This window comes from Oncorhynchus keta, chromosome 37 (genome assembly GCF_023373465.1).
Source record: "Oncorhynchus keta strain PuntledgeMale-10-30-2019 chromosome 37, Oket_V2, whole genome shotgun sequence".
NCBI classification, from domain to species: domain Eukaryota; kingdom Metazoa; phylum Chordata; class Actinopteri; order Salmoniformes; family Salmonidae; genus Oncorhynchus; species Oncorhynchus keta.
Genome location: NC_068457.1, coordinates 15,748,160 through 15,772,812, shown reverse-complemented (window position 1 = coordinate 15,772,812; position 24,653 = coordinate 15,748,160). Strand labels below are relative to the sequence as shown.

At 44.9% G+C, this 24,653-nt stretch overlaps 1 protein-coding gene across 4 annotated transcripts in view; it reads left to right on the top strand.

The window, feature by feature from the left end:
- Positions 1-7,512: 7,512 nt before the first annotated feature.
- Positions 7,513-24,653, top strand: part of LOC118372278 (potassium voltage-gated channel subfamily H member 7-like) — a 141,454-nt gene continuing 124,313 nt past the window's right edge. For all 4 annotated transcript variants that reach the window (XM_052499257.1, XM_052499255.1, XM_052499256.1 and 1 more), the window contains exons 1-2: positions 7,513-7,961; positions 8,654-8,884. In XM_052499257.1, coding sequence (XP_052355217.1) covers positions 7,886-7,961; positions 8,654-8,884 — 307 coding nt within the window. In that variant the 5' untranslated portion in view covers positions 7,513-7,885. The remainder of the gene's footprint in view (positions 7,962-8,653; positions 8,885-24,653) is intronic.

The following is a 24,653-nucleotide window of genomic DNA, read 5'->3' as shown; positions in this document are numbered from 1 at the left end:
AGTAAGTGACCCCTGGAGGGGGTGGAGACAATCACAAGGACAGGTGAAACAGATCAGGGTGTGTGTGACACACTCCAACACTCAGACATAATTTACAAATTAAGAAATTGTGTTTAGTGAGTCTGCCAGATCAGATGTAGTAGGGATGACAGGGGATTTTAAACCTTGTGGGGTGTTCATGTTTTTGTTATTCACCCAATATTCGCTGGTGTGATGAATCAACAACATTATTTGGCTTTTAAAATAATACAGCCATATCAATTTACGTAAAAATACTTAACACTTAATACTTAGATGTTGACTTATATCAATTACAAGCAATATAGAGAGCAAACATGGTTCATATTTGCCATTTACCTCTGCTAGATCACATTTATCAATAAAAGCGGTATTTGTTTTCTGGGATAAAATATGATTTTTGTAAACAAAAATCCATTATAATCGAGACATGGGTGGAATAAATCATGTTTATCTTGAACAAATATAAATGAAACAAGGTTTTCATCACTATTTATGTTTATTGCTTTGAACTAAACAAATTGGAAGGACAAATTTTGCATACAGTATTTAATGGAAATGGTAAGTGAGCCCCATTGAACACAAATCACGGCTGGTCTACACACCACATAAGGGACAGAGCTTTACTGTGTGTGTGTTGCAAATGCATTTCTTGCACTTGATGCATGTGCAATGTGTCTTCCTGTCCTTTTTGGGTCACACACACATCACAGTGCTTCTTCTTGTTGCTACCGGCTGCAATCTAGAATGATGAAAACACTTAGATCAGGAATTTTACTAACATCTCACTCACATATATAGTTACAGCAGGCCAAGGTAGGAGAGTCACACACACATACATGCAACAACTTACTTACGGTATTGGAGTTGTTGGTTCTGTGGGTCGGGCGAATGGGGCACCAGCGTCCTCCTCCTGAATCCTCCTCACAATGGCTGCAGAAGCTGGGGTCCTTGGGATATGTTGCCTGCAGTGGATTTGAGGTCTTACCAATGCCTTGCCCAACTCCTCAAGAAAGAGTCGTCTCCTCTGGAGCTTCCCTCTGTTCCAATCTGGGTTCAATGCCATCCAGATGACAAACACATTGCATGCCAAGATGTCCAAGATGTTGAACAATTTCACAAGAGGCTAGCGTAGGGTTCTTCTTTTGAAGCTGTAGCCAGTCACCAGGTTGTCTAAATTGTCCACCCCTCCATTTGTGTCATTGTAATCTATTATGATTTCTGTTTTTTGATGTTCCTGGCCACAGATTCTTCCATCCCTATGCAGCGTACTCATGGGTACCACATTTTTGCCTTTCTTTGGCACATAGGACACTAGGGAAGTGTCGGCCGTGAACACAAACTTAGAGGAATTGATAAGCCTGTTCCGTGTATTCAACAGATGAGGTGGGAGCTTTGACTTGTTTTTTTGTACTGTTCCTACCATCTTCAGATTCCTCTTGAGGAGCTCCTGTCCCAGCTTGTGCGAATTAAAAAGTTATCGCCATGTGATGTTGTGGATATGGAGTCCCTGTGTCACTTCCAGGACAACCCACATCCCTTGGTTCTTCTCAGGGGCTCCTCCATCTGGCTTCCCCAAATACACTTGCAAGTTCCACACATATGATGAAGCAGACCAGATCTTGATTCCATACATATGATGAAGCAGACCAGATCTTGATTCCATATTTTGCGGGTTTAGACTGTTTGTACTGCCGCGGCCCCTAAATGGCATAAGCTGCTCATCAACAGTAACGTTGGGTCCAGGGTTATAAAACAGGGGAAGGCGGTCCACCCACTTGTCCCACGCTGACCTGATTGCAGCTGGCTTGTCTCTCTGCCGCCAAACTGGTCTGGTGTCTCGGTTATCAAAACAGATAATCCTGGAAATAATGTGGAGGTTTTCTAGAGGCATTGTTGAACGGAAAAGTTCTCTGCCAGTTTCTGCATCCTACAAGGATTCTGTGGATTCCCCTTTGGATCTGAAAACACCAGCAAGGATAAGAACCCCAAAGTATGCATGTAAATGACTTTGGTCCATCTCCTTCCATCTCTCTCCAAAAACACGCCTTCCCTCCAAATGAGTGCAGTCCAGAATGATTTTCTGGTTGGTGTCTGGGATGAACAGTTCAAAAGAAGACTTTATGTTCTGAACATGAGTCACCACCATCCGCATCGGCCCTGGTTGCATACTTATCATATTGGCAGCCATGAGGGGTGGCTCATTCCTTGGGCAAGAAGTCCAGTCAATTTCACAATTTTTTGACATTCATATTTCTCCCCCTGCAGGCTGCTGATGGGCTGGTTGCTGACAGGCTGGTCCTGGGGCCGGCTGCTGACGGGCTGGTCCTAGGGCTGGCTGAAGGTCAATCTCATCCTCTTCTTCTAACTCACTGTCAGACTCCGAATTGACAGAGAAATGTCTTAATCTTCCAAAATGGAAGACAGTCCTTCCACACTAACTTCTCTCTCTGCAAAATGTATTTCTAAGGCCCTCTGAGCAGAGATTATTTTTGCCATACTGATTGATTGTGGTAAGAAGCCACACATGCAAAGCTATTTATTTGTTGTGTCCCTCCCCAATTCGGATCTGGCTGGGGTACAGTGTGGGAAAATACCTTTAAAAAAAAAAAAAATGTATCAAAACACCCCACAAAACACAAACGGAAAATCCGCCCACAAACCTGAACCTATAGGGGAGGGTCCGGGTGGGCATCTACTCTCGTGGGGGCTCCAGTGCGGGACACAGACCTCTCTCTCCGCTTTAGGCTCCCCTATAGGTGCGGGGATTGTCACCGGGACCTCCGGACCGTAGATCGTCGCTGCAAGCTCTTGACTGGGGACCGTTGCTGCAGGCTCCGGACTGGGGACCGTTGCTGCACGCTCCGGACTGGGGACCGTTGCTGCAGGCTCCGGACTGGGGACCGTTGCTGCAGGCTCTCTCTTTGTGCCATGGATCATCACTACAGGCTCCGGGCCATGGATCATCACTACAGGCTCCGGGCCATGGATCATCACTGGAGGCTTCGTGCCATGGATCATCACTACAGGCTCCGGCCATGGATCATCACTACAGGCTCCGTGCCATGGATCATCACTACAGGCTCCGGGCCATGGATCATCACTACAGGCTTCGTGCCATGGATCATCACTACAGGCTCCGGGCCATGGATCATCACTGGAGGCTTCGTGCCATGGATCATCACTGGAGGCTTCGGGCCATGGATCATCACTGGAGGCTTCGGGCCATGGATCATCACTGGAGGCTTCGTGCCATGGATCATCAATGGAGGCTTCGGGCCATGGATCATCACTGGAGGCTTCGTGCCATGGATCATCACTACAGGCTCCGGGCCATGGATCATCACTACAGGCTCCGGGCCATGGATCATCACTACAGGCTCCAGGCCATGGATCATCACTGGATTATCACTGGAGGAGATGAAAACGGAAAATCATAACTTATATATGATCCCCAATCAGAGACAACGATAGACAGCTGCCTCTGATTGGGAACCACACTCGGGCAAAACAACAAAGAAATAGAAAGCATAGAGTTTCCCACCCGAGTCACACCCTGACCCAACCAAACATAGAGAATAAATAAGGATCTCTAAGATCCGGGCGTGACAAAAGGGTAAAGAGTGTGAGAAAGGCGGGAGACAGGCTGACAGGCAGGGAGACAGACAGGTTATTAGTGCCATGTTTGAAACAGCAGGCCCATGGAGGAAGAAGACGAGTGAAGGCATACAGCAAACCTTTTTGTTTCATTTTTACTTGTTTTCACCCCCACACACACTTTTCCACACTTTTCCACACTTTTCAACCCTCAGGTGCAGTGGACCAGAACACCACATATGTAATATAAATGTGTAGTGGGGTGCACAGTGTGCACTCAATGAAAATGTGTTCTTTTACATGTTCTTCACAGAAAATGAACCAAGGCCAATGAGTCTCAGTTTGAAAACATGCTTAATTGTATAATTTTTCTTTTAGTAAAGATTGAAAATGGGTCCCACAGACCAGAACACCACACAAGTGTTAAGAGCGTGAATTGGACCATTTTCCTGTCCTGCTTAGCAATCAAAATGTAACAAGTACTTTTGGGTGTCAGGGAAAATGTATGGAGTAGAAAGTACATTATTTTCTTTAGGAATGTAGTGAAGTAAAAGTAAAGGTTTTCAAAAATATAAACAGTAAAGTAAAGTACAGACACACCAAAAATCCAACTTAAATAGTACTTTCAAGTATTTTTTCCACTGCCAACCTAACCATCGATCAAGCAACATTATGAACTAAACGTTCAAATCCTGTTGCTGCAGGATTATTTTGTTGCGACAATGCTGGTCAAATTAAGATCCTACATCTGTATATGCAGCGTTAGCCTTTTTCTTCCCATAATTAGTATGTCGTAAATATTGAACAAATATTGTGTAACATGGTGTAAAACAAGCCAGACTGTATCATGAAAAACTTGGAATGACAAAATACTATCCCTCCTCATCTCTTTTTAACAGCCCCCTCCTTTTTCCCTTTCCATCGCCCTTTCTCTTGCTCCACCTAAATAGCGCACTGTGGGTATTTGGGAGAATGGAACACAGCCTCTATCTCTTCTTTAATGCCCCCCTCCCTCCCTCCATCCCTCTCTCATTCGAACATATTCAGTCACTGCCCTCTCTCTCTCTGCATTTCACTCTTGAATGAGTCAAACGTGACTCCTGAGAGAAGGATTACGCCAAGCTGTGTTTATTTTTAATAAATACTGTAACAGCTATCATGGACAAGAGTCAGGGGAAAATGTCTCTCAGAATTGTTGCTAGCTACACGTCTTTTACTATTTCCCAGAGAAATCATTTTGTGGGTAATTTCAGTGAGCACTATCTGCCGTCACACCTGCAGCCTACGGGTCTCTCACATCCAGATAAGATGGAGAGAAACTGTTCCTCGGCTTATTGTCTTGCTGGTGATATACGGTAGGTGAGAGCAGAACACATTCCTATTGGTCCACTTCATGTATTGTCGTAGGGATCACTGCCGCTTTCATTACATGGCTATAACCCCTCCATGTGAACTATATTTCCCACGTCCATGTGTCTTAACAGAGAGCAAAAATAATCAACAACATACAGTATTGCAGACTGCCATTACATTGAAGTAGAATTCTAGAATTCAGACACCTTTTGTCTTTTTTTGCTGTTTCTTACGACGTTTTTGGAAAGGACAGTTTGTTCTTCTCCACACTCAAATATTGTTCTTTGTCTCCTGTTTCATCCATTTGAATAATCTGACCACATTAGATACAGTTCAGTGAATATAGTGACAGACTGTGCGGCAGTGCCAAAACAGCGCCAGTCCAATCAGTGAGTTGATTGTGTGAAATAAGCACACTTCATAAAAGGCTGTCACACCGGCCCTTAATGTGATTCAGACTGTGGGGCAAGCATGCCCTTTTCAGTGGTGTGTGTGTGTGTGTGTGTGTGTGTGTGTGTGTGTGTGTGTGTGTGTGTGTGTGTGTGTGTGTGTGTGTGTGTGTGTGTGTGTGTGTGTGTGTGTGTGTGTGTGTGTGTGTGTGTGTGTGTGTGTGTGTGTGTGTGTGTGTGTGTGTGTAATGGTAATTTATGACTAAGTAGTTTGGATGTAGTGAACTACTTTTTCAAATGAACTCCAGTTAAGTAAACATAGGTTTGCAAAGCTATCCGTAATTTACCAAAGTTACCAGAATCCTCCTTAATATATAATTAATATATAATTAACAGGTAGTCAATGGTAACTTTTGTCATTTATACTTTTACAAATAAATATTAAATGTACAGCAGGGATGTTATAATATGTTTTACAATAAGGAAGAATGTTCTGTAAAATATATTACAGCATCTCTTCTGTAAAGTAAAATTACAGTATTAAGCTGGCAACTGGTACAAGTATAATGCTGTCGAACTACAGTGAAATTCTCCCTGAAACCTAAATGTAAGAAATACAATACGTTTGAACATAAAATACATTTATTCAAATTGGTAACAACATTAAAACCAATTAGCAACATAATCGACAATAGAAGTATCAACAGTTAACATATATGGTTAATTAAGAACTACTGTTTTTATTTATTTACTTTTCTGCTCTTTTGCACACCAGTATATCTTCCTGCACATTACCATCTGATCATTTATCACTCCAGTGTTAATCTGCCAAATTGTAATTATTCGCCTACCTCCTCATGCCTTTTGCACACAATGTATATAGACTATTTTTTTATTTCTTTTTTTCTACTGTGTTATTGACTTGTTAATTGTTTACTCCATGTGTAACTCTGTGTTGTTGTCTGTTCACACTGCTATGCTTCATCTTGGCCAGGTCGCAGTTGTAAGTGAGAACTTGTTCTCAACTGGCCAACCTGGTTAAATAAAGGTGGAATTGAAAAAAAAAGAAAAAGAAAAAAGAAAACATGCAGTTGCAGTTAACTAAGAAAACAACAAGTTGTCTATCAAGAAAGATACTTATAAACAAGTCAAGGTGCAGTACCAAACCAGCATGTAATACAAATATTCTTCCACTTCACCACTGCTAAGAAGATACTTAATCAAATATTCTGAGCGTCACGTGTCTCACCCGACAGTATGAGGTTGGCGTCTGAAACTGAAACGTTGAATCTACTGTAGCTATAAGCTATTTAAGTGAAGAAATATAGTATGTTAGAGTCATTTTTACAGGAGGCTTCAAATAACAGTTAATAACAAAAAAAATTCTGCATTTGACCCATAATGCAGTGCAATCTACAGCATTAACGCTGTAAAACACATCTGCAGCATTTTACTGTACATTCTACATGGTTTTACTATTGAAATGACAGACAAGTCTTACAGTGTAGAGAGACAAATCGGAATTACTGCTCTGTGTGGTCATCATTTGGGGATGCAAAAGTTCTAAATCCTGACTTTGTCTGCTTTTTGACTATCTTCCCCTGCAGCCTGGCTATTGTATTGTTTTCTCAGTTGGCCAGATTGATGGTGAGGTTGTGCAGAGATTCTGAGACAGATGTTTTTCAGAGGGACTGCGTGTGTGGGGTGGGGGAATAAAAATGAATTTGACATAGTCTTTCAAAAAGGAGTTTTGTTACGACAACTTCAGCACCATGGACAGGGAACAGCATCTGCAACATTCTCCCCCTCTCTGTAACTTGATATAATCATTAGTTTCATAATCATAATCACTGTTTCCATTGATTCATTTTGTCCAACTGTATCCTTTTCTGTATGTGATAAACAACAGTCATCTTGCAGTCATCTTATGCATTCTATGCATTGGCAGTTACAGGAATGCCACAGTCAACGGGAGACATAAACCCACGTGTTTCCCATGGGTCAATGTAAAAATAGACGATACACCTTTATTGCCCTGGCCTGGCGTCACGCATAGCTCCTTCTCAACGCATGGATATATGATTTCCTCCACAGCCTTGATTGAGCTGAGCGCGAGGTGCATGAGCTGAGCGCTGCCTGAGCGGGGTAACGTCACTGTCGGTGGCACCGCAGCATCAGTCCATTCTCCACAACAGCAGCAGTAGCAGCGAGCGCAACGCTTTAGAGCGGCGGCAGGGTCCCTCACATGATCATTTTGAAATGTTGGAGAAACTACGCTGTGCAACAACCTTTTACTACAGAGTCAATGCGGGCAAAGTGGACTTCGAATGCTTCAAAATGTGCCCCAGTCGGACCATATTTATGTTGAAATAAGGAAAAGGTCGGAAGAGCTAAGAGGGGGAGATTTCCTAAGGATGAGTGTAGACAACGGGGAGACATTCAGGCTTTAACGGTTGTAACCACTACAACTTGAGTCTCAGGAGAAAGGTGCTTGGACAGCGGAATCTTTCTTATTTTTGGCAATAATCATGCCTGTTCGGAGAGGTCATGTTGCGCCACAAAACACCTTTTTGGGGATAATTATAAAGAAATTTGAGGGACAAAGTGAGTATTATCTTTGTGTTTTTACAATAATGTATCTTAAAATTCATAATATTAATTTAGTTGGGAAAATGTATTTGCCTTGCTTGCGCACACATTGTTTTTATCTGAATATTGGAATTTCGACAACACATTTTTTTTTAACAATCAGTAAGAGTAGAGCTGATATTGTTGTGCTTGTGATACTTTAGAAGTGGGAGAGTTGAGGTTAAAATAATTTAAATATGGGATATCATTGAGCATTGTCTAAGGTACTTCGAAGTAGCAACAACTTATGTTTCTCCACAAGATTACATGACAATAAGTAGTATCCAAACAACAGACATATAACCTTTTTCAAATACTCCCACATTTGAAATGGTTATGGTCAGGTGGTTATGTGCCAGTTATTCAATGTGGATATCTCGGTTTTATAGTATGGCTATGGCATGAACATTAATCAAGAGGAATGAAATGAAGCACACACCTCCATTAACAAATACTGAAGCAATGCACCCTTAGTCATGATAAGACTGAAAGAGGAATGTTTAATTGATCATCTGTATATTTTGTGATTTATAATACAGTGAATATTTTATTCTGTATATAAAGCATCATGCAGAGTGGTATTTTATCACATACCACTGTTGCTACCATGAATGTGTTAACCATCCCATTCTTCCCCACTATAATCATACACTTCTACACCTTCACAGATAAGAAATTCATTATAGCCAATGCCCGGGTTCAGAACTGCGCCATCATCTACTGCAACGACGGCTTCTGTGAGATGACCGGCTTCTCACGGCCGGACGTGATGCAGAGGCCGTGCACCTGTGACTTCCTCCATGGAGAGTTCACCAACAGGCATGCCATCGCCCAGGTAGCCCAGGCTCTGATGGGGTCTGAGGAGCGCAAAGTGGAGATCACCTACCACCGCAAGGATGGTGAGTACAGACTACGGAGTCCTCCCCACTGGGCTTGCTGCTCATGCTTTTGCATTTATATGAGAAATTTGAGGCAAAATATGGGTCAGTGAATAGTGACAGAATAATGCAGGAGAGAGAGGTAACGGAATGGGCTTGGCTTGACAATGGACTTTTCTGGGCGTCTGATGTAAACACTTCAGTAGGTAATTTGTGTTGAACAAAAAGACTTACAGTGTATGTATGACATCTCATTTAGTGGCGCTCAGATAGGGGGGTTTCTGTCTAGAGCTTTTGAAGTAGAAAAACAGTATCTGTTTGTGAAGACAATTGCATCTCCATTCACTGTATACAAAATGTAACATTTAATAATGTTAAATAATACATAAAAAGGTGACATATAATTGAATGAGTCGTTTAGTTTAAGCCGCTTCTGAATTTTCCATGGAGATTATGAGTTGGCATGACAGCTGCTATTGTTTTGATGGGTCACATGCTTAGCGAGTGGCAGAGTGAACGTTTAAACCACCTCTCCCATATCCAATAACCAGGGTCACCCAGGGTGCATGCGGATGCCCTCTAACGATGATATTCCTTCCTGTCCAGATGACTAAGCTTGTAGCCGTTGCGTCATGGTCAAGGTGTATGTAATCACTGGCCTGGCTGACATTTCCACCTACAAGGGCTGAACAGTTTTATAAGAGCTGGTTGAAGCCGGGTTAAAGTTGGTGACCGGTCATGAAATGTGGTTTGCTGTGTGCTGACGGGACATTTTCACCTTGTTAAAGAAATCCTGGCGAGAACGCTGCATGTGGATAGGGGGATGTGGACAGGTAGGGTGGAGGACAGTACTGGAGAGATGGATGACGGAGGTATAATGTGGAAGAAAGAGAGGACAACGTGGGAGAAGGTTTGAGGGAACTAGGGACTTATACTGTTACTAAGCCAGTCTGGGGGTCTGATAAAGTGATTTAGCTCCACAGAGGTGTGGATGAATACCTGGGGTGTGAAGTGGACCTGGTAATAAACACATCATTACCACAAACTCATATCAGTGCTCCAATGCTTCTGAATGGACCGTCTCTGCAGTATGTTTTTCCAACATAGGAGAGGCCTCACAGGCATCGATCGCTTAATGAGGACACAAATACCTTCATGTTGCATTGATCTTCAAACCTGCCGTGTTGGGAGAATAAATCAATAGTGTCTGTCCTGCTATCTTTCACTGGCCAGGCCGCCCCCTAGAGATGGGATGAAGGGATGAAAAGAAAGATTGGAGGGGTAGAGAGAGAGGGGTCCTCATTATTGTTGCTGGAGCTGTAAGGCTCTAATTACCTCCCGGTCTAAACTTCCTGAATCTGTAAGTTGCGTTCCAAATAGATCCCTTTTTCCTATATAGTGCACTACTTTTGACCAGGACCCATAGGGCTGTGGTCAAAAGTAGTACACAAGTAGGGAATATGGTGCTATTTGGGAATCAGACCATGAGCCATCTTTCTAGGGAGGGTCACAAACCTCTCATAACACAGATAGGATTTTCACCTCCTTATAACAATTGATTTGATCATAAGCGGTACATTATAGTATACTCATATTTTGGGTTAAGTATTGGTAAAACGACATGACATTGGTATGCACATCAAGGACGTAGACATGGGTGGGCCTGGGTGGACACAGGCCCACCCACTGGGGAGCCAGGCCCTGCCAGGCCCCCCCAATCAGACTGAGCAAAAAGCCCCTGAGGAACATCAGGAAAAAAAGGTCTAGGTACACTTGATGGAATTTTTCAAAAGAGGATGTATGATCATGACCACCTAATCATCCCCAGCATCAAATTAGCTCATTCATCCCTCCTAATCTCCCCTTTAGATATTCTCCAGGTCGTTGCTGTAAATGAGAATGTGTTCTCAGTCAATGTACCTGGTAAAAATAAGGGTAAAATAAATAAATACATTTCTGAAATCAGATTTCTCTCTGATATTGTATTGCCGAGGGAGATGTGATTGTGACATGGGTGATTGGTCATTTAGTTGGATGCCCCGATGGACCAAATTGGAGCCTGCAGGCCAATCTCCTCCAATTTACAGTAATCCCCTGGCCATTAGAGCCAGTTTCTGTCCTTTACAGCCTGTGAAGGATTTTCTTGCCTCAGCAGAGTTTTGTCAGGCAGATGAATCTATTATTAGTTGACATCTTGACCTTTTGGTGAACCTTTGGTGTTCCTTTTCTAGCTTGGTTCTATTATGAAGTTACAGCACAAAGTCCTCCTCGAACCATTTCCTGTGCTTACATCAGACATTAGGTATTGCGTTGTCCTTTAGTAAGTGAGGTATGCCTCTCGCTCGGAACGGCTGTGCATTCAAGGATCCAAAATGGCTGCTTGCCTCGCGTCATACAGCATAGAGGTGCCGAGTGTGACGCAATGTTGTAATGATCTTAACACCGTCTGTATTATGCTATCAACCTTGACTTCTTTCAAATGTACCACCCAAAGTGGCACATTTCAGTTGTGTCTTTCAGTTCCATGCTGTCTCGGTTTGTCCTGGATACTACAACGACAAAAACACACTTAAGGCCATGCAGGTGGCTTGTTCTCTTGGAGATGGAACAAGACAATCTCCTTGTAATCACTATACATCTTGTAGTGCGTGTGTGTGTCGGTGGTGACGCCATTCGTTCCGATTCGGTCCCTTTTTCAAATGTAATCAAGAGGAAACCAGAGTTTGATGCCTCTGTGCTGCGATGGGATCCTTTTGCAATCTTCACATCCATCCGTGTTTCCGATTGGTCTTGATGAACGCTCACTGTAGAGTTCTATTCTGTTCTCCTTCCCTGTCTCTCACTCTGCCGCAGTAGTGTAATGACAGTCGTGACATTCTGTCACACAACAACATCCTGTTTTTACAAATGCTTCATCTCAACCTATCTTACTACATGCAGACACTTCTATTCAATTGAATGCAGTCGTCGCTCTGTGTGTGTGTGTGTGTGTGTGTGTGTGTGTGTGTGTGTGTGTGTGTGTGTGTGTGTGTGTGTGTGTGTGTGTGTGTGTGTGTGTGTGTGTGTGTGTGTTTTCTCAATTTGGATTTGAATTTCTCAACGTATTCACATATTCAAATGGAATAATCACACAGCCTTAACCTCTATTACGCAGAGCAGACTGTGGGGATCGGGTGAGTGGAGAAACCCATACATTCTGTGTGGCATCCCAAATGGCTCCTTATTCCTCATTTAGTGCACTACTTTTGACGAGGGCCCATAGGGTTTATTGGGCCCATATTTTTATTGTGTGCTGGGCAGGTCACGAGGGTGACACACACGAGAGTAAGTCAACATTCCATCTAGACCAGAGGGTCAGACAGGCCCAAACACATACACATTAGGTAAACAGAGAGGGAGAGGACCGACGAGTTAGTGACTGTAGAATTTCAGTGTTTTGCATACATGATTCAACACAAATTCTCACTTTTACTCCCTCTCTCTCCCTCTCTCTCTCGCTCTCTCTGCTCTCTTTCTCTCTCCATACTCTCTCTTTCTGCTCTCTGCTCTCTCTCTGCTTGCTCTCCCCCTCTCTCTCTCTCTCTCTCTCTCTCTCTCTCTCTCTCTCTCTCTCTCTCTCGGTGCATGCTGGGTGTTTTTGGAGTTTGAGTGTTTGGTGTGGAAAGCTCTATCCTAACTAACTTTCTTGATTCTATTCTTTTCTTTACATGTTATTTTCTATGGTGGAGGGTTAATGCAATATTTGTTTTTAGCGGTATCCAAAGTTTCTTTTTTTCAAAGTTAGGGTGGAAGAGGACAGAGTAACATTCCGGGGGTTGCAAGGTATAGTGTGCGCAATGGCTTCTCAGCCTAGTGCGCAAGAGACGCTGTCGATTCAGCATGGTTTCAGGTGTGTTCCTGAGAACGGAGTTAAGGTGGAGGAGGTTCTGCTCGCGGTCGGTGAACAGGTAGGAGCTGAGTTTATACATTCTGCTTCTAGAATGAACAAGGCGGTGGTTGTGTTCATGAAAAGAGCTAATTTGGTCGGTAGGCTAATTGCTAGCGGAATATTTGTAAGGGATGTGTTGGTGTCAATTTCACCTCTCTCTACCCCTTCAACAAGAGTTGTAGTGGCAAATTTGCCTCCGTTTATTACGGATGACCAAATTAGGAAAGAGCTGAGTCGTTTTGGTAAGTTTGCTAGCGGTTTCCGTGTACTGTCAGCAGGTTTTCAGGCAGATGCCGTTAAGCACGTTGTTTCATTCAGGAGGCAAGTGTTTATGTTTCTGAACAATAATGAGCAACAGCTAAATGTGCATTTTAAAGTGAGGCATGGGGAAGGGCTCTATGCAGGTTTTGCCAGCACAGATAGTCTACGGTGTTTTGAATGTGGGGATTTGGGGCACAAGAGCTTTGCGTGCCCACATAAAGGCCATAGACAAGGGGAGGGTACGAGCGCAAGGGGGAAATCGAGGTGAAAATGCAGGGGGTAAGGAGATGCAGACAGCAGAGGCTGGGCCTAGTCAGTCTAGAGATGGTGGTGTAGATGAGGCTGGGTCTAGTCAGGCTAGAGATGGTGGGGTAGCTGAGGCTGGGTCTAGTCAGGCTAGAGATGGTGGGGTAGCTGAGGCTGGGCCTAGACATGCTATGGAGGGTGGTATAGCTGAGGCTGGCCCTAGTCATGCTATGGAGGGTGTTGTAGCTGAGGCTGGCCCTAGTCATGCTATGGAGGGTGGTATAGCTGAGGCTGGCCCTAGTCATGCTATGGAGGGTGGTATAGCTGAGGCTGGCCCTAGTCATGCTATGGAGGGTGTTGTAGCTGAGGCTGGCCCTAGTCATGCTATGGAGGGTGGTATAGCTGAGGCTGGCCCTAGTCATGCTATGGAGGGTGTTGTAGCTGAGGCTGGCCCTAGTCATGCTATGGAGGGTGTTGTAGCTGAGGCTGGCCCTAGTCATGCTATGGAGGGTGGTGCAGATGATACTGCGTCTAGTCAGGTTATTCTAGTGGATGAGGAGAGTATAGTGGGGAAGTGTAAGAGATTAGGGGAGGAGGAGGAGGGTGTCAAGAGGAAAAAGAAAAAGGGTGTGGACAAAGGCACCATGGAAATGTTGCCTGTTGCTGTGGGTGAGGCCCTAACCAGAGAGAAAGGGCAGGTGGTCAGGGTGGGAGATAGAGAAGAGGAGGAAAGTGAGTCTGAGGAAGAGGATGAGGAGGTATTTTTTCAGACTCCTCTTCAATTGGCCCGGAGCTGACAGCCAGTCAACCAGAGGGGTCTAAGTACACGTTGAGAGAACTGACAAGGTTCCTGAATGAGACTAAGGGGAAAAAGTTAATCTTGAGGCTTTTTTCCTGATCCTAGAAAGTTTGTAAGATCAGTACAACATGCTATGAGAAATGAGGGGCATGGTGTCCTCTCACCCAAGAAACGGTTTAGGTTGAGGAAGTGGGTCACAACAGTGCGTAAAGGTTTACCTTCAGACACTGTTTAAATGTTTAATTTCTTACTGACACTGGGGCTTTTTGAGCTTTGCTATTGGTCTATTTCTCTGCTGGCTTTTCTCCCACTTCTTATGGAGACTCTTCGGGTAGGCTCGCTCAATATAAATGGCGCCAGAGATGCGGGAAAGAGGAGTGTGTTGAGTGAATATGTAAAACATAAACAAGTACAGGTGTTGTTTCTGCAGGAGACGCATAGTGATGTGGTGAATGAAGTTGATTGGGGGCTCTGGTGGAAAGGGGCAAGTGTGTTGAGCCATGGGACAAATCTTAGTGCAGGGGTGGCAGTCCTTTTGCACCGGGTCTGGCTGTAAAAATTTGCTCCTCAAAGGAGGTGTGTAGGGGTAGGTTGCTTGTTGTTAAAGCAGAAATTAACAACATGTGTTTTGTCTTTATAAATGTGTATGCGCCTAACACAGGGAGAGAAAGAGGGGTTCTATTTGGGAGTCTTAGACAGGAACTCTCACAAGTAGCGCCTGAGGAGACGCTGGTGATCGGAGGTGACTGGAACTGTACAATGGATTTTACAAAAGACAGAAATGGGGAAGAGCCTCATTCAGTGTCAGTGGGAGTGTTAAGGGACATCTTTAATCAGTTTGACCTAGTGGATGTTTGGAGAACTAAACATCCAAACACAAGACAGTATACGTGGGTGAAGGTTTTTGGGGCTAGGGTGAGTGCAGCTCGACTTGATCGTTTTTACATGTCCAGGAATCAGAGCAATAGGCTTCTGAGTGCTACCATTCTCCCAGTGGGGTTTTCGGATCACCACATAACCATGGCTCGGCTGTCTATTTCACCAGGGCCCCGGCAGGCATCTTATTGGAAGTTCAATGTAAAGCTCTTACAAGATGCCACTTTTTGCTCAGGTTTCCAGACTTTTTGGGAAAGATGGGGGCAGCGAAGAGAGGAGTATGAGTCTCTGAGTCAGTGGTGGGATGTGGGGAAAGTGCAAATTCGGCTTTTCTGTCAACAGTACACAGCTCTCTCATCCTCAGAGGCAAGGAGAGTGTTGGGGGAACTAGAGCGGTGTATTAGTGAGATGGAGGTAGAGATGGTGGGGCAAGGCAATGTAGGCCTCCAGGCTAACTTAGCCGACTACGTAGGGACCTGGGCAGTTTTTTCCAGGTTAAAGCAAAGGGAGCACTTGTAAGAGCTAGGTTCTCCATGCTCAAGGAGATGGATGCTCCCAGCTCCTTCTTCTTTGGTTTGGAAAGACAGAGCAGTGAAGCCAAGGGTATGCATTGTCTACGGCTGTCTGATGGGCGGGTGACCTCTGTGGTGGGGGAGATGCGGGAGCGGACTGTGGAGTTTTATACTGAATTGTATAGGGCAGAAATGTGTGATCCTATGTGTGCTCAGGTCTTGTTCGCAGGACTCCCTAAGCTCTCTCGGGCACAGAGGGATGAAATGGACATTCCTCTGTTGTCACATGAACTGGCAGAGGCAGTAACCCAGATGTCCCCGGTCGTGCACCCGGGGTTGATGGACTTCCAGTGGAATTTTACAAAAATTCTGGGGAACAATTGGACAGGATTTCTTTTGCGTGTTGCGAGAATGCATAGGGGTAGGAGAGTTGCCGATGAGCTGCCGTCGGGCGGCTCTGACTCTCCTGCCCAAAAAAGGGGACTTGTGTGAACTTAAGAACTGGAGGCCTGTGGCGTTACTCTGTGCGGACTACAAGATTTTTGCCAAGGTCCTCTCTAACAGACTGAAGTCCCATCTGGACTCTATAATACACAAGGACCAGACATATTGTGTACCGGGACGCTCAATCACGGACAACTTGTTCTTGATTAGGGACATGTTGGACTTGTCGAGAGGTTCTAATGTGAACTTTGGACTGGTCTCTTTAGATCAAGAGAAGGCTTTTGATAGAGTGGATCATGAGTATCTGTTTAATGTGATGTCTGTGTTTGGGTTTGGGAAGAGTTTTGTGACCTGTGTGAAGCTGTTGTATGCTGGGGCGTCATGTATGGTTAAGGTGGGAGGGGGCTCAGTAGGCCAGTCTGGGTGAGACGGGGCATTAGACAAGGATGCCCTCTATCTGGGCAGCTGTACACACTAGCCATTGAGCCTTTTTTAGGACTGCTACGCAGGAGACTGCGGGGAGTGTGCTGGACAGGCATGGATGTGGTGACAGGAATTGCAGTCTCAGCATATGCAGATGATGTTTCTGTGATGGTCAGGGATGGGCAAGATATGCAGGAACTAGAGACCAGTCTGAAGGTGTATGAGGGAGCTTCATCAGCTAAGGTAAACTGGGGAAAGAGCAAAGCTCTGTTATGTGGGGCATGGGGGATAGGGCTCCTCCTCTGCTTCCAGGGGTTTGCAGTGGGGTTGTGAAGGGCTTAAAGTGTTGGGGGTGTACCTGGGCTCGGAGAGGTGGGTCAGCAAGAACTGGGAGGGGCTGACACAGGCAGTGGTGTCAAGACTGGCCAGGTGGAGGTGGCTCCTGTCCCAAGTGTCATATAGAGGGAGGGTGCTGATAATCAACAACCTGGTGGCATCTTCCTTGTGGCATAAACTGGCTGTCCTCAACCCCCGCCGGTCTGCTTGCAGACCTGCAACGCAAGCTGGTGGACTTTTTTGGTCGGGACATCACTGGCTGAAGGCAGCAGTTTTGTACATGACCGTCCACGAAGGAGGACAGGGCCTGGTGGAACTGGAGAGCAGGATGGCTGCTTTCAGACTAAAGGCGGTGCAGAGACTGCTGTACCACACTGATGTTGGCTGGAGGGAACCAGCATGCGCGCTGCTGAGGAGAGCTGGCGGATTAGGGTTGGACCGGCAGCTGTTCCTCATGAAGCTGGAGAGGCTGAGTACAGCAGGTCTCTCAGAGTTTTACTCTGCGGTGCTGAGGGCCTGGCAGCTGCTAAGGCCCACACGAGAAGGGGGTGTGGAGCCTGGGCAGTGGGTGTGGGAGGAGCCCATCTTCCACAACCCAGCCATCCCTTTGAGATCGGTTCAGTCGGCCACCCTGCAGAGGCAACTGATGGCAGGGGTTTACAAAGGCTGGGTGACCTGAGACTGCTGGGAGAGGAGGGGTGGAAAACCCCGGAGGTCTTGGCGCAACAAACAGGAATAACGTCTCTTAGGCTGCTGGAGAGATTCCTGGAGGAGGTTCAGGAGGCACTGTCTGAGCCGGTAAGGGGGTGTTTGAGAGGCCAAAGGGAGAGGGGCCACCAATGTTCCCGCCACTGCAGGTGACGGCAGAGACTGGAGACTGGCAAGGGGGTCTGGAGGACTTGTTAGATTTTAACACTCCGAGCCTGGGGAGTTTGAGGGGTGGGAGGTAAAGCCCTCTACAACCTCTGCGTTAAGGTGAGGAGCATTAGAAGCCTAACAGGAGTGAAGGCACATCAGTGGCAGGGGGTATGTGGGGCGGAGAGTATGGTGGGTTTTAGATGGAGGGCGCTCTACAAACCCCCAGTACCAAAGAGGTCAGGGGACCTCCAGTGGAGGGTTCTTCATGGAGCCCTGGCCACTAACAGCTGGTTGGCACGGGTTGATCCGGGAATTGGGCAGGGGTGTCCTTTCTGTCAAATGAAAGAAACTGTAATTCATGTGTTTTCTGTGTGCACCAGGTTAATGCCATTAATGTCTCTGTTGGAATGTCTGTGTGACAGGTTGGGGGTGGTTTTTGCTGTTGGGATGTTTATAATGGGATACAGGTATTCGAGTAAGGAGAAAGAAAAATGTGTTTTGTTGAATTTTCTGTTTGCTCAGGCAAAGTTAGCTATTTGGCTAACAAGGAGGAACACGGTCAAAGGTGGGGGATAACAGACCCTTTACTACTGTTTCATGGGATGGTCTCTGCGCGCCTTAGGGTTGAGTTTGAGTTCTATAAAATGATCAAATGTGTGGAGATGTTTGAGGAGATATGGTGTGTTGGGGGGCTGTCTGTATTGCTGGGGAAGATGTTTTGGATATACGGTTGTAGGAGATGGTTTTTGTGTATTTTTATTTATTTTTTATTTTTTATTTATTTTAGGAGTGGGGGTGAGTTTTAAATGAATTAAGAATGTTTCAATAAAGCAAGACCAAAAGTCAAAAGTCTCTCTCTCTCTCTCTCTCTCTCTCTCTCGCTCTCTCTCTCGCTGTCTGTCTAGATCTGTAGGTGCCACAATACTGACTCCTTCCAATCAGTGGCATATTAAAAATGAAACATTACATTGACTATCCCATGAAGCATAGTATTTCTGTATTTCTGAGTAAATCTGCCATTAGGCTAATCCTACACACTTGAGAAATATAACTCTGTCCCTCTATCCCTCTATCCCTGTGTGTGTGTGTGTGTGTGTGTGTGTGTGTGTGTGTGTGTGTGTGTGTGTGTGTGTGTGTGTGTGTGTGTGTGTGTGTGTGTGTGTGTGTGTGTGTGTGTGTGTGTGTGTGTGTGTGTGTGTGTGTGTGCGCGTGCGTGCGTGGGGGTGTATGCATGTATTTACGTTCAATTTGTTTAGTTATTGTCTTTGTTCAGTTTTGTTTGGTACTTATAATATCAGTGAGACAATAATTTGCATTCATTGGCTACATTAAAGTCCCTATCATTCACTCTGGGTTTCCGCCATAGGCACTGAACACATCTAAATAGCATGAAGCGAAGCTCTCTGTCACCATTGGAATGACAAAGTACCAACCTGCAGTAGTATGCAAATTTCCTCGAAAATAAAAGGGCTATAACACCCACTCCGACCTATCCCATCTGGAATTATGAGTGGTGATACGAGCGATGATATGTGCATAAAGCCATCTATTGAATTGAATGACTTTCGAGCGCAGAGAGTGGAATGTCATTTTTATGTGGATTTGCTGTGCAAACAAGATCATCTCTCTGCAGTATGGCCTGTAGTCAAATCTGCTATATCAGGTTCCACAGTCTCACGGAATCAGGAGAGAAGACTGAGGTAATGTCACCAACAGTGCATATGCTACTGAAGCAAAAGAGATTGAAATACGGGAGGAAGAAAGAGGGACAGAGAAGGAGAAAGGGAGGGAGGGAGGAGATGGAGAGAGATGGAGAAAGGAACGAGGGAGGGAGGGGTAATATAGAGAGGGATACTGGGAGAGAGAGATACAGTGAGTGGGAGGGAGGAGAATTCAGGTGCTGCTTAATATTAGATGGATATTTCCATCACGGGGACACCCTCTTGATTTTAGTCCAAGCTCCTCTGAGCAGCCTGTCTCAATTATAGATGAGCCTGGCACCAGCTATCTCTGTTTCTCTCACTCTCTCTCACTCTCTCTCTCCCTCTCTTTTCCCCATCTTTCTCTCTCTCTCTCTCTCTCTCTCTAACGCTCTCTCTAACGCTCTCTCTCTCCCAATCTGCCCCCTGTCATGCTGAAACAGGAAAGGGCCTTTCCCCAAACTGTTTCCACAAAGTTGGAAGCACAGAATCGTCTAGAATGTCATTGTATGCTTAAAATCTCCCTTCACTGGAACGAAGGGGCCTAAACCAAACCATGAAAAAGAGCCCCATACCATTATTCATCCTCCACCAAACCTTACAGTTGACATATATGCATTCGGGCAGGTTGAGTTCTCCTGGCATCCACCAAACCCAGATTTGTCTGTCGGACTGCCAGATGGTGAATCGTGAGAACTCGTTTCCACTGCTCCAGAGTTCAATGCTGATGAGCTTTACACCACTCCAGCCGACGCTTGGCATGATGAAGCTCCCAACGAAACAGTTATTGTGCTGACGTTGCTTCCAGAGGCAGTTTAGAACTAGGTAGTGAGTGTTGCAACCGAGGACAGATGATTTTTACGCGCTATGCAATTCAGCACTCAGCAGTCCTGTTCTGTGAGATTGTGTGGCCTACCACTTTGCTGCTGAGCCGTTGTTGCTCCTAGATGTTTCCACTTCACAATAACAGCACTTACAGTATTCGAGGCAGCTCTAGCAGAGCAGAAATTTGACAAACTTACTTTTTGGAAATGTGGCATCCCATGATGGTGCCACATTGAAACTCACTGAGCTCTTGAGTAAGGCCATTCTACTGCCAATGTTTGTCTATGGAGGTTGCAAGGCTGTGTGCTTGATTTTATACACCTGTCAGCAACGGGTGTGGCTGAAATAGCCAAATCTACTAATTTGAAGAGGTGTCCAAATAATTTTTTATATATAGCGTACAATATGACAGGGATGAATAGCTGTGATGTTGTGGATAGGTTTTCCTTGTGCACCCGTTCGATTTGCACGACCGGCAAGGTTTATGACTTCCTAGCCTGTTGGTAGGTGTGTCGGAGAGCAGGCAGCTTGCATGTTGAAGCAATAAGCAAACTCTTGCATTGGTTAGTTATGTATGACAATACATTGTGTGAAACAGGACAAATATAACCACTCCCTACATTGGGTGTACAATGTAGGCCTATTGTAGAATGAAACAGTAAAATCATTTATTTCAGGCTACTTCCTTTGGTGCAAATTTTCCGCTGTGTCTTTGCATGGCCATTTGGAAATCAGTTAAATTTCACAATCAATTCCTCTCTTGCCTATTGTGCCCCTCCCCCTCCTCATGTACCCCTAAACCAGAGATTGTTTTAGTCACAGAGTTACCGCATAGTGTTGTCATAGCAACAGATGGAGGATGGAACCAGCCAACATATATTCTCTTGTCCTCTTCTCTAATCTATCATGGCATGTCTCTACCAGCACCTGAAGCACTGGAGCTCACTGTAGCCATGACAATTGTCAATTCCATTCTCATGAGATGTGCAGATTACTGAGTCGTGCTGTTTGAGCTGTTCAAGGGATTATGGGACGTTCAATGAGACATTTTGTCAAAAGAAGTTGAGAATTCTGTTGTTAATTCTGTTAATTGTCATTAGTACCCTAGTTATGATACTGGATATGCCTAAGACTTAGCCATAGGGTAGCCTATATAGGGCCATGCCCGTGTAAGACACTATATACAGATGTAGGATCTTAATTTAAGCCAGTTTGCTCCAGCAGGAAAATAATCCAGCAGTTACAGGGAATGTGAATTATTATGTGGATTATAATTAATGGACATTTTTGTAGGGGTTGATAAAAAAACATGTTTTCAAAGTGGAAATGACAAACTTTAAGAAGCCTTTTTTAACCAGAAATACACTAGAAGAAAGTTATCCTGCAACAGGGTGATCAAATTAAGATCTTATATCTGTAGACACTCCTATATTCTATCTCCACAAATGTCACCCGTGGGGAACCATGGGTATCCGACCTGATGCAGAACTCCACCCTAGGAGATGCCATGCCTGGTTGAGTATGGATGGATGTAGGGCAGGGTGTCCAGGCTTTTAAACATCTGAATCAATGAATGAGATCCTTGTTGATTTGTTGTATTTTTGAAACAGGTGTGTTACTTCTGAACAGGAACTAAATTGATGTATTGCTTTGACTAACTGACTGATTGACTGACTGATTGACTGACTTGATGGCATTACAATGACCTCCAAGCAGCAAACAAAGTAGCCAGCCAGGCAGGCAGTATGCTCCCCCCTTCTCTCTCCTCCTCTCTCTTCCCACCATCCCCCCTCTTTTCTCTCCTCCTATTTTCCCTCCATCCTCTCCCCATATGGCTACAGTCCTAGAGGCTATCTTATCCAGATCCTAGCAGTGCAACAGATCCCTGCAAAACAACACCCTGCCCAGCAAGCTACCGTCAAAGAAGATCAGCCAAACGACATATTGACAGGGAAAAGATAAATATTTTGTAGGTTATTCACTCTCCGTTTCGATATATATTCTACATATGGAAATCAATATTTCCAAATGAGCTTAGATATCTCCTCTTAGGGTTGTCAGTGAAATGCATATAGGCGTAGGTGTACAGTTGTGGACAAAAGTTTTGAGAATAACACAAATATTAATTTCCACAAGTTTGCTGCTTCAGTGTCTTTAGATATTTTTGTCAGATGTTACTATGGAATAGTGAAGTATAATTACAATCATTTCATAAGTGTCTAAGGCTTTTATTGACAATTACATGAAGTTGATGCAGAGTCAATATTTGCAGTGTTGACCCTTCTTTTTCAAGACCTCTGCAATCCGCCCTGGCATGCTGTCAATTAACTTCTGGGCCACATCCTGACTGATGGCAGCCCATTCTTGCACAATCAATGCGTTTGTCAGAATCTCCGGGTTTTTGTTTGTCCACCCGCCTCTTGAGGATTGACCACAAGTTCTCAATGTGATTAAGGTCTGGGGAGCTTCCTGGCCTTGGACCCAAAATATTGATGTTTTGTTCCCCGAGCCACTTAGTTATCACTTTTGCCTTATGGCAAGGTGCTCCATCATGCTGGAAAAGGCATTGTTCGTCACCAAACTGTTCCTGGATGGTTGGGAGAAGTTGCTGTCGGGGGATGTGTTGGTACCATTCTTTATTCATGGCTGTGTTCTTAGGCAAAATTGTGAGTGAGCCCACTCCCTTGGCTGAGAAGCAACCCCGCACATGAATGGTCTTAGGATGCTTTACTGTTGGCATGACACAGGACTGATGGTAGCGCTCACCTTGTCTTCTCTGGGCAAGCTTTTTTGAATGGAATCAGATTATGTTACTGACTTTGGGGAGTCCAAAAGTTACGTTACTGACTAGTAACTGTAACGGATTACATTTAGAAAGTAACCTACCCAACCCTGGGCTTGCCTCACAGGAACTCACCAGTCCATTACTAATGCTAAATGCCAAGCTGGCATCCACACTGTAGCCCAGCCCAAGGACGGCCTTTGACAGAGATCAAATCAGCCAACCCTCCAAAGCCATAAGAGAACGCCCCGGGCACCCCGACCTATTTCATCACTTCATCATTTCTGCCATTCTTCTCAATTAGAGTTGACGCCCAGATTATCAAAGCACATTTGCATTGGCAAAACGCTGACATTTACTGCTTGCTATTTCTCCTCGTTTCTGTCCATTTGAATCTGCGTCAAGCGTTGCTCTCCGAAGGAAAGCTATGTGCTGTATGATAACCGTGTCTCGATGCTCGAGACTCAAAACGTGGACTAAACACACGGACAAGTGCGGGTATTCGGACACGGCCATAGACTCTCCCTACTTGAAAGTTTGGACAAACGGTGAAGAAGTGACATCGAATGAACAAGATACTGTATGTGTGTATGTGTTAGGTACAAACAGCTAGCTGCCAACACATTTCCTGCAGGTGTTCTCTACATTTCAACATCTGTAAAATTCTGAAATGAGCATGTAGTATGTTGAAGCCTACTCGAGTGTAAATCAGTCTCTTTGAAAAGACGATGGTAGCTTTATGCAACGCCTATGTAGCGCCAGCACCTTCCTAATATTGAGTTGCTGGCCCAAGTTTACTCCAATGCTTCCCACAGTTGTGTCAAGTTGGCTGGATGTCCTTTGGGTGGTGGACCATTCTTGATACACAATGGAAACTGTTGAGAGTGAAAAACCCAGCAGCGTTGCAGTTCTTGACACAAACCGGTGCGCCTGCCACCTACTACCATACCCTGTTCAAAGGCACTTAAATATTCTGTCTTGCCCATTCACCTTCGGGAATGGCACAAAAACACAATCCATGTCTCAATTGTCTCAAGGCTTTAAAATTATTCTTTAACATGTCTCCTCCCCTTCATCTAGACTGATTGAAGTGGATTTAACCAGTGACATCAATAAGGGATCATGGCTTTCCCCTGGATTCACCTGGTCAGTCTATGTCAGGTTCTGAATGTTTTGTAAACTCTGTGTATTTCTTGCTCCATTCGGAGCGTGGCTCTTTCCAAAACCCACTGAGCCTTCAATCACTCTCCATGGTTTTCTAGACAAGTCGACCATTTGCGATTGCAGGGACACTGTATGGTGCTGGATGCATCAAACAGATGAACAAAACAAAAGTAGCATCACCTCATCAATCCATCCAGGACATGGACAGGGTATTATTCACCGGGCACCAAACTAAAGAAGCATGGACGGAAACGGGGAGCAACTACCTGAACCGGTCCAATAACAAGCGCTTGTTTTTTCGTTGCGAAGCGTTTTGCTACGTTGTGCATTAACGAATACAAACCAGAGCAAGGACACAGAGCTGCATGGGAGGGGCCCGCCTAATGGAGTTAGGTCATAGGGGAAACCCTGGGGTAGAGTAACGCTTTCCCTTCCCTCCAGGATCAGTTGCTCTCCTCTCTTTGTGTTTTTAAATGTCCCCTGGAGGGAGGATTACATTTCTGGAGCCTCCATGGGCTGCTTGAGTGTCTCTCTCTCTCGCTCTCTCTCTGAAGGTGGGCGGAAAGAGTCTAGTCGACCATTAAGGAAGCTTTGACAATTGAAGAGAAGGAAGAGCATGCACATCCAACATGTGGG